The sequence below is a fragment of the Mandrillus leucophaeus genome, unplaced genomic scaffold (genome assembly GCF_000951045.1).
Source record: "Mandrillus leucophaeus isolate KB7577 unplaced genomic scaffold, Mleu.le_1.0 Scaffold53, whole genome shotgun sequence".
NCBI lineage: Eukaryota > Metazoa > Chordata > Mammalia > Primates > Cercopithecidae > Mandrillus > Mandrillus leucophaeus.
Window position 1 is genome coordinate 2,522,421 of NW_012105697.1, and position 14,392 is coordinate 2,536,812.

The 14,392-nt window shown below is 44.4% G+C and overlaps 2 protein-coding genes across 2 annotated transcripts in view; one reads left to right on the forward strand and one right to left on the reverse strand.

Annotated features, from left to right (window-relative positions):
• The window catches only part of LOC105551651 (zinc finger and SCAN domain-containing protein 5A), a 106,525-nt gene that overhangs the window by 66,988 nt on the left and 25,145 nt on the right, over window positions 1-14,392 (reverse strand). The gene's annotated exons all lie outside the window — the stretch shown is intronic.
• The window catches only part of LOC105551650, a 37,788-nt gene that overhangs the window by 2,292 nt on the left and 21,104 nt on the right, over window positions 1-14,392 (forward strand). Inside the window, exons 2-5 of the mRNA XM_011996985.1 lie at window positions 6,644-6,649; window positions 7,609-7,617; window positions 9,661-9,669; window positions 10,374-10,400. Of these exons, the coding sequence (XP_011852375.1) occupies window positions 6,644-6,649; window positions 7,609-7,617; window positions 9,661-9,669; window positions 10,374-10,400 (51 nt within the window). The remainder of the gene's footprint in view (window positions 1-6,643; window positions 6,650-7,608; window positions 7,618-9,660; window positions 9,670-10,373; window positions 10,401-14,392) is intronic.

The window sequence follows — 14,392 nt, forward strand, 5'->3', positions numbered from 1 at the left end:
GGTGTTAACTTTAGTCACTCGGCTAAGGTGATGTCTGCCAGGTTTCTCCACTGTTAAGTTAGTATTTTCCCCCTTTGTAATTAATAAATATGCTGGGGGAGAAATGTTGAGGCTGTGCAAATACCGTTTCTCCTCCAGTGTTTGCCCGTTAATTTTAGCCTCCATCTGTGGCTCTTGCTTACAGAAATGACTGCTACGGTGTTTCCCCAATGGTGATTTTCTATTCCCCTTATTCCTTCTACATACATTCAGTGGGATTTCTCTGTAAGGAAAAGCTGACTTTTCTTCCCTGTTTATTTATTCAAGTACTGTATTTATTTATATCAGTGTGAACTCAGAGAGATTGATCGTATTGGTTGGGTGCAGTGGCTCAAGCCTTTAATCCCAGCACTTTGGGAGGCCAAGGCAAGAGGATCACTTGAGGCCAGGAGTTTGAGACCAGCCTGGGCAACATAGTGAGACTCATCTCTACAAAAAAATAGTAAGAATAACAAGTATTGCATTAGCAGATTATTTTTTGATGGATAGGAGTGTGATGACCACAGATTCTTTCTTGAACAGGCTAAGCCTGAAGTACCTGTAAGACGTTTGGGACATTCATAGATAGCAAGTTCTGTGAGAACAGAGTTTGGGATGTCTAGTGTACTCTTATACCAGAATTTCTCTTTCCAATCAGCCTTACAAACACCTACAGAGCAGGAGCTGAATCTGATTTATCTGTGTCTCCAGCACCAAAACATAGGCCAATGCCCAGATCACGTACCACGTAAACGTTGATTGGATGGAGGATGAATGAATGGATGTATCGATGGACGGATGGGCTGACAGATAGGCCTGAGTAGCTTTACTGAGAGCAGTGAGTGGGTCAGCTGGTCTCCAGGGACACTTCTATCTCTGGTCTTCTTGGTTATTGCACTGATCTGAGTCTAATGCTGATTCCTCTCTCTGCTTCCTGCTCCCTGATCCTGTTGTGAACCGGCTGGCTGATGCTTTTGTCTCCAGTTGCAACTAAAGAAAAAAGTAAGAACTGGGGAACCCCCAAGTCTGTATTTTCATAGCTACCTCCCCTAAAATTCTTCTGGATCTTGCGACCTCTCTGGCAATTCTGGGGAAGGGTGGGACTTGGATCTGGTGCACGGACTTGCCGTGGGGTCTGGGAGTGACTCGGAAAAGCAAACCACCTTTCTGTTGTGGTCTTACGGTGATGCTCACAACTAAAAGAGCAGCCCTCCTTCATTCCTTTGTCTGGGGAAGAGAGGCTCACTGGGAAAATGAAGAGCATTTATCAGGGAAGAGAGATGTCAGGCAGATCTCCATTAGAATAACACCCTGACTTATGTGTAACACCAGCTGGTGGTTTGCAAACTTCACGGTATTAGGGCCTCTGAACATGCTAAAAAAATTACTGAGGATCTAAAGAGTTCTTTTTTTTTTTTTTCCCCAGCGAGGGTTTTATTTATTTATTTATTTATTTATTTATTTATTTATTTACTTTTGAGACGAGCCTTGCTCTGTTGCCCAGGCTGGAGGGTTAGTGGCGCGATCTGCATTCACTGCAACCTCCACCTCCCGGGTTCCAGCGATTCTCCTCCCTCAGCCTCCCGAGTAGCTGGGACTACAGGCTGCGTGCCACCATGCCCGGCTAATTTTGTATTTTTAGTAAAGACAGGGTTTCACCATGTTGGTCAGGTTGGTCTTGAACTCCTAACCTCAGGTGATCTGCCCGCCTTGGCCTCCCAAAGTGCTGGGATTACATGCGTGAGCCACCGTGCCTGGCCAAAGGTGTCAGTAAAATATCTTTATTGATATTTACCTTATTATAAATTCAAGGATTTTTAACTTAAAATATTTATATTTACAAATACTATAAATATTTACAAATATTTATATTTACAAAAAATATTTGTATTCACAAATAAGCACATAAAAAGATGCTCAACCTTATTAGCCATTAGGAAAATGGAAGCCAAAGCCACAATGAGGTACCACTATACACTAACTAGGGTAGAGAAATTAGATCCCTCATATGCTGCTGGTGGGAATGTGAAATGATACAGCTGCTTTGGAAAACAGTCTGGGTGTTCCTCAAAATGTTAAATGCTGAGTTACTCCGCAATTCTGCTCTAGGTATGTGCTCAAGATAAATGAAACGTAAGTCCACACAAAAACCTGTGCACAAATGTTCACAGCAGCACTGTTCCTAAGAGCTAGCAAAGTGGAGGTAATCCTGGCGTGCATCAATTAATGAACGGAGAAACAGAATGTGGTCTATGCATACAATGGAATGTTATTCACCCACAAAAAGAAACAAAGTTCTGATGCATTCAACAACATGTGTAAGCCTTGAAAACATTATTCTCAGTGAAAGATGCCAGTGATAAAAGATCACATTATTACCTGATTCTGTTTACTGCATATGAAATATTCAGGATAGGCAAATCCATAGAGACACAATCGACGTTAGTGACTTCCAGGGGGTGAGGGGTGGGGGAATTTAGGGACGATGACTAAGGGGTTCAGGGTTTATTTTGGGGTGATTAGAGGCTCTAAAATTGGTGTAGTGATGGTTGCACAAGTCTGAGTATCACACAAACCATTGAAATGGGTGAATTGCACGGTATGCGAATTATATCTCAGTAAAGCTATTATTAAAATATCTATTACTGCATTTAAAAATAAGGATAATAGACTCAGAAGGAAGGAGGGTGGCAGCAAGGTGAGGGATGAAAACTACCTATTGGGTACAACGTACATTACACAGGTGCTGGTGCACTAAAATCCTAGACTTCACCTAGACTACACAATTCATCCATGTCATCAAAAACCACTTGTACCCCTAAAGCTACTGAAATTAAAAATATTTTTAAAATAAGGATAACAAATACACATATTGACATAAATGTTTCAGTGAAACGGCTGTTTCCCAACCAAAAAAGTTGAGAAGAAAGGTATTATTTTACATTTTTGCAAATCTCTTTGATATCTAGTTTTATAGAACACAGCTGAATTCTCATTTCTGCTTCAGTCTGTCACAATGCGCTATTTTTTTTTTAGTTTTATGTATTTATTTATTTTGGAGACACAGTCTTGCTCTGTTGCCCAGGCTGGAGTGCAGTGGCATGGTCTTGGCTCACCGCAACATCTGCCTCCCAGGTTCAAGCAATTATCTTGCCTCAGCCTCCCAAGTAGCTGGGATTACAGGTGCACGCCACCATGCCTGGCTAATTTTTGTATATTTAGGAGAGACAAGGTTTCACCATGTTGGCCAGGCTGGTTTTGAACTCCTGACTTCAGGTGATCTACCCACCTCGGCCTCCCAAAATGCTAGGACTACAGGTGTGAGCCTCCCCGCCCAGCCACAATGTGCTATTTAGGTTGAAGCAAATGAATATCTAATCTCACACAGATAAGGAGTTGGAAAAGGGAGGATCACGCAGACCAGTTTTAGGCAGAGTTCTCCAGAGAGACAGAACCATGAAGATATACATATAGATACATATAGATATAGATATAGAGATATATTGATAGAGATATTTGAGAATGAATTTGTTAGGGGAATTAGCTCACTCTGTTGTGGGGTCTGCAAGCTGGAGAACCAGGAGAGCCAGTAGTGTGGCTCAGTCCAAGTCTGAGGGCCTCAGAACCAAGGAAGCTGATGGATGGTTCTAACTAACTCTTAGTCTGAGGCCAATGGCCTGGGAGCTCAGAGGACTGCTGGTTCAAGTCCTAGAATCCCAAAAGCTGGAGTACCTGGAGTTCTGACATCCAAGGCCAGGAGAAGGGCGTCCCGGCTGCAGAAGGCAGAGCAAGAATTGACCCTTACTCCACCTCTTGGCTTCAGCTGGGCCTCCATCCAATTGGATGGTGCTCACCCACCGTGAGGGTGGATCTTCCCCACCTAGTCTTCCAACTCACACACGAATATCCTCCAGAAACAGCTTCACAGACACACCTGGGGCAGCCCAAACATTCTAATCAAACGCCAAACCACTCAGGCTTCCCTTTCAGCAGAAGATGGATGGACTCAGTGCCTACCGAAGCAATGAGAATTAATATGTCTTATTGCTATATGGGTACCTCAGTCAAGCTGACACCCCAAGTCAACCATCACATCCCCTGAAAGGGTCTCAGGGACCACCTCCCACCCCCGCCAAGTGGTCTTTGGATGATACTTTGAGAATTTCTGCTCCAAGTCACACGGAAGGGAAAAAGATCTCTTTTTTTTCCAGCCCTACTAGAATGCAAGACTGTAAGTTCCTAGAGGGCAGGGACTGTACTTTACTCATCTGTTTATTCCTGTAGCCTAGCAAGATTCCTAGTGCTCAGGAGGACTAAATAAATGGAAAGAGGCCTGCAGAATGGAACGCACTGTGAAAACTTAAGTTAATATTATTATTTCAGATTGAAAGGAGATAAAAGGAACCAATATTAATTAAGCATTTAGCATGTACTGAGAATTTAAAATATGTCATGCAATTTAATTTTCAAAAGAGTAAGCGTCCCATATGGGGTCTGAGATTTCCAAAGCTCTGGACCCTCACATTGGACCATCGTCACAAGAATCACGTGGGAAACTTAAAAAATATTTAATCCCCACACCAGACCCGGTGAGCTCAAATGCCTGCAGAGAAGATTTGGGGTTTTTTTATACCTAAAAAGCTAGCCTATGCTAGTTCCTTCCTGTCTTCAAAAGCTGAACCTTCTAAGCCTAAACAAATGCAAACATCTCATGATCCACAGTTTTTGTTTCAATTTAAAACATTATGCTGTTTTAATTAAAATGTTTTGGTTTATGTTACTATTTTATTAACATTTCCATGAACAATTAAAATAGTATTTACATAAACTTTAATTACATTTAAATTACTAATTAAATATTCAATTTAAAACATCATGTTATTTTCATTTAAAACAAGATTTCCGGGGTTCAGAATTCAAGACGTTCTCAAGGTTATACCAGAAAAAATTCCTTCCCAACCTTTTCACTCATTTCTCTTCCCCAAAAGAATCTGATATTAACTATTTCTTCCAGATCCTTCCAGAGATATTTTATTCAAGTAGAAACAAATGTGTATTTATATATTCAGTCTTGTTTCTATTTTTACAAAAAAGACAGCGTATTATACACACTGTTCTGTATGCACCTTACTTTTTTCAGCTAATAATACTTCCTGAAGATGACTCTGTGTCATTTTATAAGGAGCATCCTCAACCTCCTATTTATACGTTTTTGGCTGAATAATATTCCTTGTATGGAAGTCCACAATTTGTTTGACCAGTCACATACTAATGGCCACTCAGGTTGTTTTCAGCAGTTTGCTCTTTTAAACAATGCTTCAAAGAAAAATTCAGCTTACATTAAATGAGACATATAGGATATATATCAGTGTAGATCTATATATTTATATCTGTAGGATTATACATGGAAATGTGTAGAATTATATCTACATATAGATATATATTTATCATCCAGATATAACTACTGTCTTAGTCTGTTTTGGGCTGCCATAACAGAATACCTGAGACTGGAAAATTTATAATGAATAGAAATTTATTGGCTCATGTTTCTGGAGGCTGGGAAGTCCGAGATAGAGGGGTTGGCATCTTGTGAGAGCCTTCTTGTTGTGTCATCCTATGATGGAAGGACAGAGAGAGAGAGAGACAGAAACAGAGACAGAGAGCTTAAAGCTTCAAGCCCTTTTATAAACAGCATTAATCTATTTATGAAAGTTGAGCGCTTGTGACCTAAATACTTCCCAGTAGGCCCCACCTCTCAACACTGTTGCATTTGGGATTAAGTTTCCAACACATGCTATTTGGGGGACACTCAAACCTTTACACATGCACACTTAACCCTTGAACAAAGTGAGAGTTAGGGACACCAACCTCCAGTGCAGTTGAAAATTCACATATCACTTTTGACTTCCCCAAAACTTAACTACAAATAGCCTACTTTTGACCAGAAGACTTACCAACAACATAAACAGTAGATTAACACATATTTTGTATGTTACATATATTACTACGCTGATTCTAGCATAGTATATATACTATGTTAGAGAAAAAAAAATGTTATTAAGAAAGAGAAAATATGTTTACCCTTCATTAAGGGGAAGTGGGTCACTGTCAAGGTCTTCATCCTTGTCATCTTCACAATGAGTAGGCTGAGCAGGAGGAGGAAGGGGAGGGGTTGGTCTTTCTGTCTCGGGTGGCAGAGGCAGAAGAAAATCCACATCTAAGTGGATAAGTATAAGTGTAACTGTGTAGTTCAAACCTGTATTGTTCAAGGGTCCATGGTGTGTGTGCATACGTACACATACACACTTATGTGTTTATGTAAATATATATATATATAAGATCAATTTCTGAAACTGCAAAGTTAAAGAAGGGTTTCCAACACTCGTGCCACTGCAATGCTACCGCTGTACTGATCTTTGTCAAATGGATGTGACAAACTACATAAAAATAGTGTCCCATATAAAGATCGCACTCCATATAACAACAGGCAAATAAATGTTCCATGAAGGAATAAAGAAATGCATGTAAAAATTAACAGAGATGGGTTATGTTAATATTAATTCTACTCTCTTCCTTGCATTTTCCATGTTGATTCACTGGCTCCTGGCTCTGCTGCCCCTTCCAGTCAACTGTAAGTCGTATCTCCTTCTCCCTACATAAATGGGGAGCCCTTCAACCTAGAGAAGGAAGCGAATGAAAGAGAGAGGCAAAACTGCTGACTATCACATTCAACCGGGGGCAGATCCAGAGGCCCTCAATTCTTTTTTTTTTTTTTCTTTTTTTTCCTTTTTGTGGAGAACGGGGTCTCGCTATATTACCCAGGCAGGTCTCGAACTCCTGGGCTCAAGCTATCCTCCCGCCTCTGCCTCCCTGAGAGCTGGGATTACAGGCGTGAGCCACCGCGCCCGGCTGAGGCCCTCAATTCAAACATGACCTCTTCACCCAGAACCTTCAGACTGCAGGGGGTAGGAAGGGTGCAACTGGATGGACTTTGAGGAAGCCGACAAGCCTCTATCATCGGGTCTAAAACTGGGTGTGCTGTCAGAGAGAAAGAGAAAGAGAACACCTGTGTGGTGTTCTCAGTAGGACCCTACCGATTTTCAGTAGGATCAATGGCCCACCACAATCTAGGAGCCTTTGCTCTAGAACGCACACCTGGGTTAGACTGTGTGTTATTCATTGGTGGTTTTTAGATGAGAAAAATATGGTGCGGGGTGGGTAAGACGTCTTCCTTTCCCATAATTAACATCCAGTCTCCGGCTGAGAACTAGAGATTACACTTGGTTGTTATGGAGGCCCTCCTTATACTAGAAATTCAGGTGGAGAAGGGAGGGTCTGGATTCCCCCAGGCCACTGGTAATCCTGAAGTTTCTGACTTCAGGGTAAATGTGCCTCCAAAGGGGTCCAATGCACTTAGAATGAATTGCAGTTCCCCACTCTGGTTCCCTAACCTATCTCAGGACCTATGGGGTGCAATGAGGTACCAAGGATGACTTAATTCCTTTCACATTCTCTCTGAACCTGCATTGGCAACATGGTTCCCACGGGCTGCCATCGGTCCTGCCCTTCCTGCTGCTTGCATGCCAACAGTGCTGAAAGGTAAGCTTCTCATTCCTTCTCTTTCCCTTTGGGTTCTGTCTGCCTTTGTCCAAAAGGGATCATTGCTGCTGAACTTCGACTGATGTTTCTTCTCTGGTCTGTTCACAGCTTAGCCTCTAATAGAGGAACTAGTGAAACCAAGTGTGGAATTCTCCTTTGATGAACAACAAAAAACCCTTTTACTACTCTCCCTGCCAAAGTCAGTTGCCCAGAAATTGAGCACTCTTTCATGGTCCAAGCTTCAGGAAGGTCCACACATGGCTCAAGGAAAGCTATTAGGTCTGAGAGCTCAATTCAGGTCTACCTGACGTCGATAATAATATTTGGTTAGACACAATGACTGACACTTTTGCTTTCTGAGGTCAGGTAGTAAAAGCCACCATCATTGCTGCCTATTTAATAATTCCTAGAGATAGCAATCTGGAACAAGTTAGGTGGAATGAGACCATGGCTTTGTCACTGAGTTTGCAAGATTCAGGGGCAGAAGGCTAGGTCAGGAAGTGAGACGATGACTTGCAGAAAGGGTACAAGGCCCACGTTAGGCAGCTTTGCATGTGGAGCCTAATTCTGCTCCTTCTTAGGTGGGGCAATCTTAGAGAAGTCACTTCACCTCTCTGTGCCTACTTTGCAAGGTTAAATGAAGTTATGGTTGCAAAACATTTTCAACTCAAGAAATCCAGACTTCACCACCTCTTTCTGAGTCCACGTCCCTGCCCCCACCACACACACACGTGCACACCCTTATGTATGAATCCAATACTATTAGCATCATCATTATGATTACTTACCTCGTATTACTATTTCTAACTTTACTAAATGTTGCTTTGAGCCAGGAGCTAGGCTAAGTACTCAGTCTGCATTATCTTCCTTATTGACATAGCTCCGAACGGGAAATAATATCTCCTTTTTTTTTTTTTAATTTTATTTATTTATTTATTTATTTTTTTTTTTTGAGGCAGAGTCTCGCTCTGTCGCCCAGGCTGGAGTGCAGTGGCGTGATCTCAGCTCACTGCAAGCTCCGCCTCCCGGGTTCACGCCATTCTCCTGCCTCAGCCTCCCGAGTAGCTGGGACTACAGGCGCCCGCCACCTTGCCCGGCTAATTTTTTGTATTTTTTTAGTAGAGACGGGGTTTCACCGTGTTAGCCAGGATGGTCTCGATCTCCTGACCTCGTGATCCGCCCATCTCGGCCTCCCAAAGTGCTGGGATTACAGGCTTGAGCCACCGCGCCCGGCCAATATCTCCATTTTAAAGAGCACAGAGAGTTCATTGATCATCCCACGGCCACCCACTTAGTAAAATGCATAGCCTGGATATCAACCATTCAATGCCCACATCAATATTCCCAACAACGTTAGGCATTAACTACCAGATGAATTTCAGTGACACTGAGAAAGGCGTTGTGAGCTCCATAAATACAGCACTTTCCACTAGCAAACCTAGTGGGATTCTTCAATAGGTAGGAAGCCTCACCCCAGCTAACGTTCCCGTTTTGTAGATGAGGAAATGGAGACTTCTAGAAGGAGTCAGAGAGCTCTGAGTCTGAGTTCCTGCTTTTTCACTCGCCAGCTGCACAGGTCTCTGCAAATCACATAATTCCTTGGAGGTTCACCTGTCCTTGCCAGCAACATGGGGACAATATCTGATCTCAGAGGGCTGGTGTGGGGTAAATAGAAGGACAGAGCTTGGCTCCTCTTTCTAGAGGCAATAAAGGATCATCTTTTCTTTTGCTGCTAGCATGAATGAAGAATGGTTCATGACTGCTGTCCCAACCTCTTTCCCTACTTTGGACGTTCTTCCCTGCCTCAAATGCACGGGGGTCCTCAATAATCTCACAGCGTTCTGAGTCTTAGTCCCTGACTGCTCACCACGCATGATCCCTTGTGAATTCTACTTCCCAATCTGTTCCCAGCCCCCAGCATCTGACCTTGTTTTTGGTTTTCTGATTATGGCTTCATCTTTGTGACCTCTTGGGGACAACATTCTGGACCACGCACGTAACCTTGGCCACCACACTGACTCTTCCTGGATGGGCTACCATCAGGGATCGTAGGTAAATACTTTGCCACTTCCCAATGCCCCTGGACTGTGCACTCTGGTGGGAAATTTTGAGCAAGGATTTCTGAGTATCTAGTCTGTGCCTGGACTCATGCTTGGGCGATGGGAGCCCAGAGGTGGATCTGATATGATCACTCTTTATAAACTCAGAGTCTGGTGGGAAACAGAGACAAGTAAACAGAAATTAGAGACGAGTGATGCTTGCTGTCTTTTTTTTTTTCTTTTGAGACGGAGTCTCACTCTGTCACTCAGGCTGAAATGCAGTGGTGCAATCTTGAGTGACTGCAGCGCCTCTGCCTCCCGGGTTCACGCCATTCTCCCACCTCAGCCTCCCGAGTAGCTGGGCTTACTTACAGGCACCCACCACCGTGCCTGGCTAATTTTTGTATTTTTAGTAGAGATGGGGTTTCGTCATGTTGGCCAGGATGGTCTTGAGCTCCTGACCTCAGGTGATCCACCCGCCTCAGCCTCCAAAGTGCTAGAATTACAGGCCTGAGCCACTGCGCCTGGCCTTGCTGTGACTGATAGAGGTAGGAATGGGGATTAAGTGGGAATAATGAGGCATCAGGACTGAGGTAGTATAGCCACACTTCCTGAAGAAGAGAGTTTGTTACATCTGTTGAACTCGGGGAAATCCATTAATGAGAAATATTCCTTTCTGTTGCATTTGCACATCATGCTCTATGTCTTCCTCCTCAGGTCTGATGAGCAGGCTGTCACCGGACGGTAAGTGTCGGGATTCTATCTTTTGAAGCTGGTCTTTCTTTTCTCTTGTCCGCAAGGTCACGCAGACTTATTGAGTCATTTACGCTTTTATGTAGAGTCTTAAAGAACCCTTCAGGTATTATCCAAGCCCGTGTTTTGTTTGAGCTTTGACGTAATGAAAATCTTTATTACTATATAAGGTTACAAGTAGAATTTTGCCTAATAATTGTGACGCTGTGGTGTTTTTTAAGTTTTAGAAACAGCATAGGCACATGGGAAAATAGCGAGGGAACATAAAATGAGTGTCAAAATCATTCTCTTCACTACATTCCCAGCTCTTCTCTCTAAAAGCAAGCACCATGTCTAGTCTCATGTGTATTCTCCCAAGAAATAGTCATACACATGTACGTACATCCTTAACTCAAGTTAAAAGTATTATGTGTTTCAGTGATATAACTTTACCTCTTTCAAATACCTGAAATATGCTTCATGTATACTCCCATAATTTAATGACCCTCTTGTTCGTGGACATTTACTTTTTTCCTAATATATATGTTTTTAGTTTCCTTTCACCCTGTTGACTGGGATTCCTAACATATTTTGATTCCAGTTTTGTTTTAATTTTTAAATTATTATTATTAGTAGTAGTATTGTAGTTTTAGTGGAGACAGGGTTTCACCGTTTCGGCCAGGCTGGTCTCGAACTCCTGACCTTGTGATCTGCCCGCCTCGGCCTCCCAAAGTGCTGGGATGACAGGCGTGAGCCACTGCGCCCAGCCCAGTTTTGTTTTATTTTGTTTTGATGTTATTATAAACAGCGCTATAATGGAAATCCTTATCCAATCATTGCTTTTTTTATTTTTGCAAATTCCTATCTGTTAAGTTCCTAAAAGGGAAATGGCTGGGTCAAAGGGTATCTGCCTGTTAAATCTGGACAGATGTTCAACAAATTTGTACCCTCCTATACAACCTGTGGGGCTGCTTGTTTCCCCACACCTTCAGCAGCATGGGATATTATCTAACTATTTACTTATTTATTTAGAGACGGAGCCTCGCTCTGCTGCCCAGGCTGGAGTGCAGCAGTGCAATCTCAGCTCACTGCAACTTCTGCCTCCTGGGTTCAAGCCATTCTCCTACCTCAGCCTCCTGAGTACCTGGGACTACAAGCAACCACCACCACAGCCGGCTAATTTTTGTATTATTAGTAAGGATGGGATCTCACCATGTTGGTCAGGCTGGTCTCGAACTCCTGACCTTGTGATCCGCCTGCCTCGGCCTCCTAAAGTGCTGGGATTACAGGCGTGAGTCACTGCGCCCGGCCTTGACTTTTTATTTTTGATAATGTGGTGGCCAAAAAAAAATTGCCCCCCACATATTTTTTTTCACAGATGGACTGAACCCCAACAGGAGTTCTAGCTGCATCTATGCACGGCCAGAACCCCCACACCTATCATTCTTTAAATGGACGCAAAGCTTTTTCCTTAAGTAAATAAACTTGAAAAGGACCCTTGAGGCCGCTTCAGTGGTCAGCTAGTGTTACTATTTGTTGTAAGGAGGAGACAACCGTGAAGATAAATATGGCGAAAACAAAACGTGATTAAATTATAACTAGACACTGTTTTTCTGCCAAGGCTCTTTGTGCGAAGGTTGTTCTCGCTGTTCAGTGGAAATAAAGACTGGCGGCCGGGCGCGGGGGCTCATGCCTGTCACCCCAGCACTTTGGGAGGCCAAGGTGGGCGGCGGGCGGATCACGAGGTCAGGAGATCGAGACCATCCTGGCTAACACAGTGAAACCCCGTCTCTACTACAAATACAAAAAATTAGCCAGGCGAGGTGGCGGCGCCTGTAGTCCCAGCTACTCGGGAGGCTGAGGCAGGAGAATGGCTCTGAACCCGGGGGGTGGAGCTTACAGTGAGCCGAGATCCGGCCACTGCACTCCAGCCTGGGCGACAGAACCAGACTCTGCCTCAAAATAAATAAATAAATACATAAAAATTTAAAAAATATTAAAAAAAAAAAAGCTAGCAAGTGTTATGAGTTAAAGATGAGTTAGTGCCATTTTGAGAATTTCTCTCTGGTTGAAAGAGAATTAAAGGGAGAAAAACGTTCTCACCATGGGGTACCCAAGGAGTTCAAGCTGAGTTCCTGTGTCCGCCTGAGATCTGCTCGGCATCACCAAGCGCTCATCTCTCACTGCTGGAGATGCCCGGCAGAGCGGATGCTAGCGGGGCTTCCCAATATATCCCTATCTGGAATTTCCACCTGGCTCCACTATTTACCAGCACACACCACTCAGGACAAGTCTGTTTTCTTTCCGGTCCACCAGGATTCGCAGCCCGCACTGCACAGTGTGGTTGTGGGATGATGATAACGTGTCAGAAACACTCAGATATTAGGGAGCCGGCGAAAGTGGATTTGACTCCCTCCCACCCCCACCATTCCATGGATTCTGGAGCCCAAAGTCTTCCTTGTGGTGTCTGTTACTCCTGTGATGACGGTTTCTGGGTTCTGTCTCTCTTAGGTGGCTAAACAACCATGCACTTTCTCTGTTTTCCCATCAACCTGGAAGTAGAACTCTCCTCCATGGGTTCCCCCAAGAAACGTGCTGTGGGAAAAATCTTACGGAAACCTATAATGACTGGGTTTTGATGAAGATGACAGTGTCAGGAACAGGCCAGCCTCAAGCACATGGTTCCTTGCCTTACCAACTCTGCTCACCTCTCCTTTTCTTCTCTTCCCGCCTCTCCTCCCTCCCACATCGCCTGTGGAGCTGCACAGTCTCCTTTTAACAAGCTCAGTAATTCAGTTCTCCCTCACTCCCGTCCCCCCAAATCCATCCACCCCATAAATATCAGCCCTCTGTGCACCAGAAGCTTCCTCCTTGGAATGCAGCCGGACCTTATAAAACACAAAATGTTCTTACTGCACATGCGAAGTGCCTGCCACGAAACCAAGCACCAATCGAATGTAGCCACTGACAGGTATAATGGCGGCGGGGAGTCGAGGCGGATGTGGCGGGAGTCACAGACTCATGGGGCTGGAAATCATCTGAGTCACTAAACAGCTGGAGAAACTGAGGCCCAGAAGCAGGCAGAGCATCAGAGGCAAGGTGGTTCCTAACAGTAGATTCATTCAGCACCTTAAATCAGCCAATGACTTTCCAAGTATCCCTTTGCCTGGATTCTTTTCCTCCTTATAACCCCCTGAGAGAAGTAAATGCCACAAAAGTGACCAGCTCGTCCCAGGACACTTCCAGTGTTAGCTCCGAAACTCTCGCATCCTGGGAACCCCTTCGGTTCTGGGCAAACCAGGAGGGTGAGTCTCTGATTTATGATTCCACTTTTCTGATGAGGAGACGGAGGCACAAGGAGATGGAGTGAGTTGCTGATGGTCACGAGGCTGGTGTGGCAGAGCCAAGATCGCAGCACGGGCCCAAATGGGTCCATGGTGTCTGCTGTTCTTAGGATGAAGGCTGAGGCCCTTCGGTTGACCCACACGGCTCAGCGTTACTGAGCTCCAGATACCCTCCAGCCACGTCTCGTGCCATGATCACCTACCATCATGCCCCTGAGGTGGGCTCCTTCAAGCCCCCTGCCACTGCAGGCTCCCATCCCGCCCAGGAAGACGCCCACATTGTTCCCTCTGTCTGCGACGCTTTCCTCCCTCCCTTCCACATTTCTTCACCCAGCTAACCCCTGCTCATCTTCCAGGTCTCAGACACAACATCACTTCCCTCAAGACGCCTCCCCTGGTGTCCCCGCAAGGTCAGCAACCATCGCCCCCTTAGAGGTTCCCACGGAACCCAGCAGGTCTACCCAGAACACTCGTCCCACCCAAACCCCACTTTTGATGCCTTTGCTCCTGCTTCTCTCTGACTAGTCTGTGAGCACCCTGAGCATCTGCCTTGCTTTCCACTGCACCCTCCATACCTTGCGTGATGCCCAGCACACAGGAGATGCCTCATAAACATTTGTTAGAAGGCGTGACTGAGTGCTTGAGTCTGTGTCTTTACCC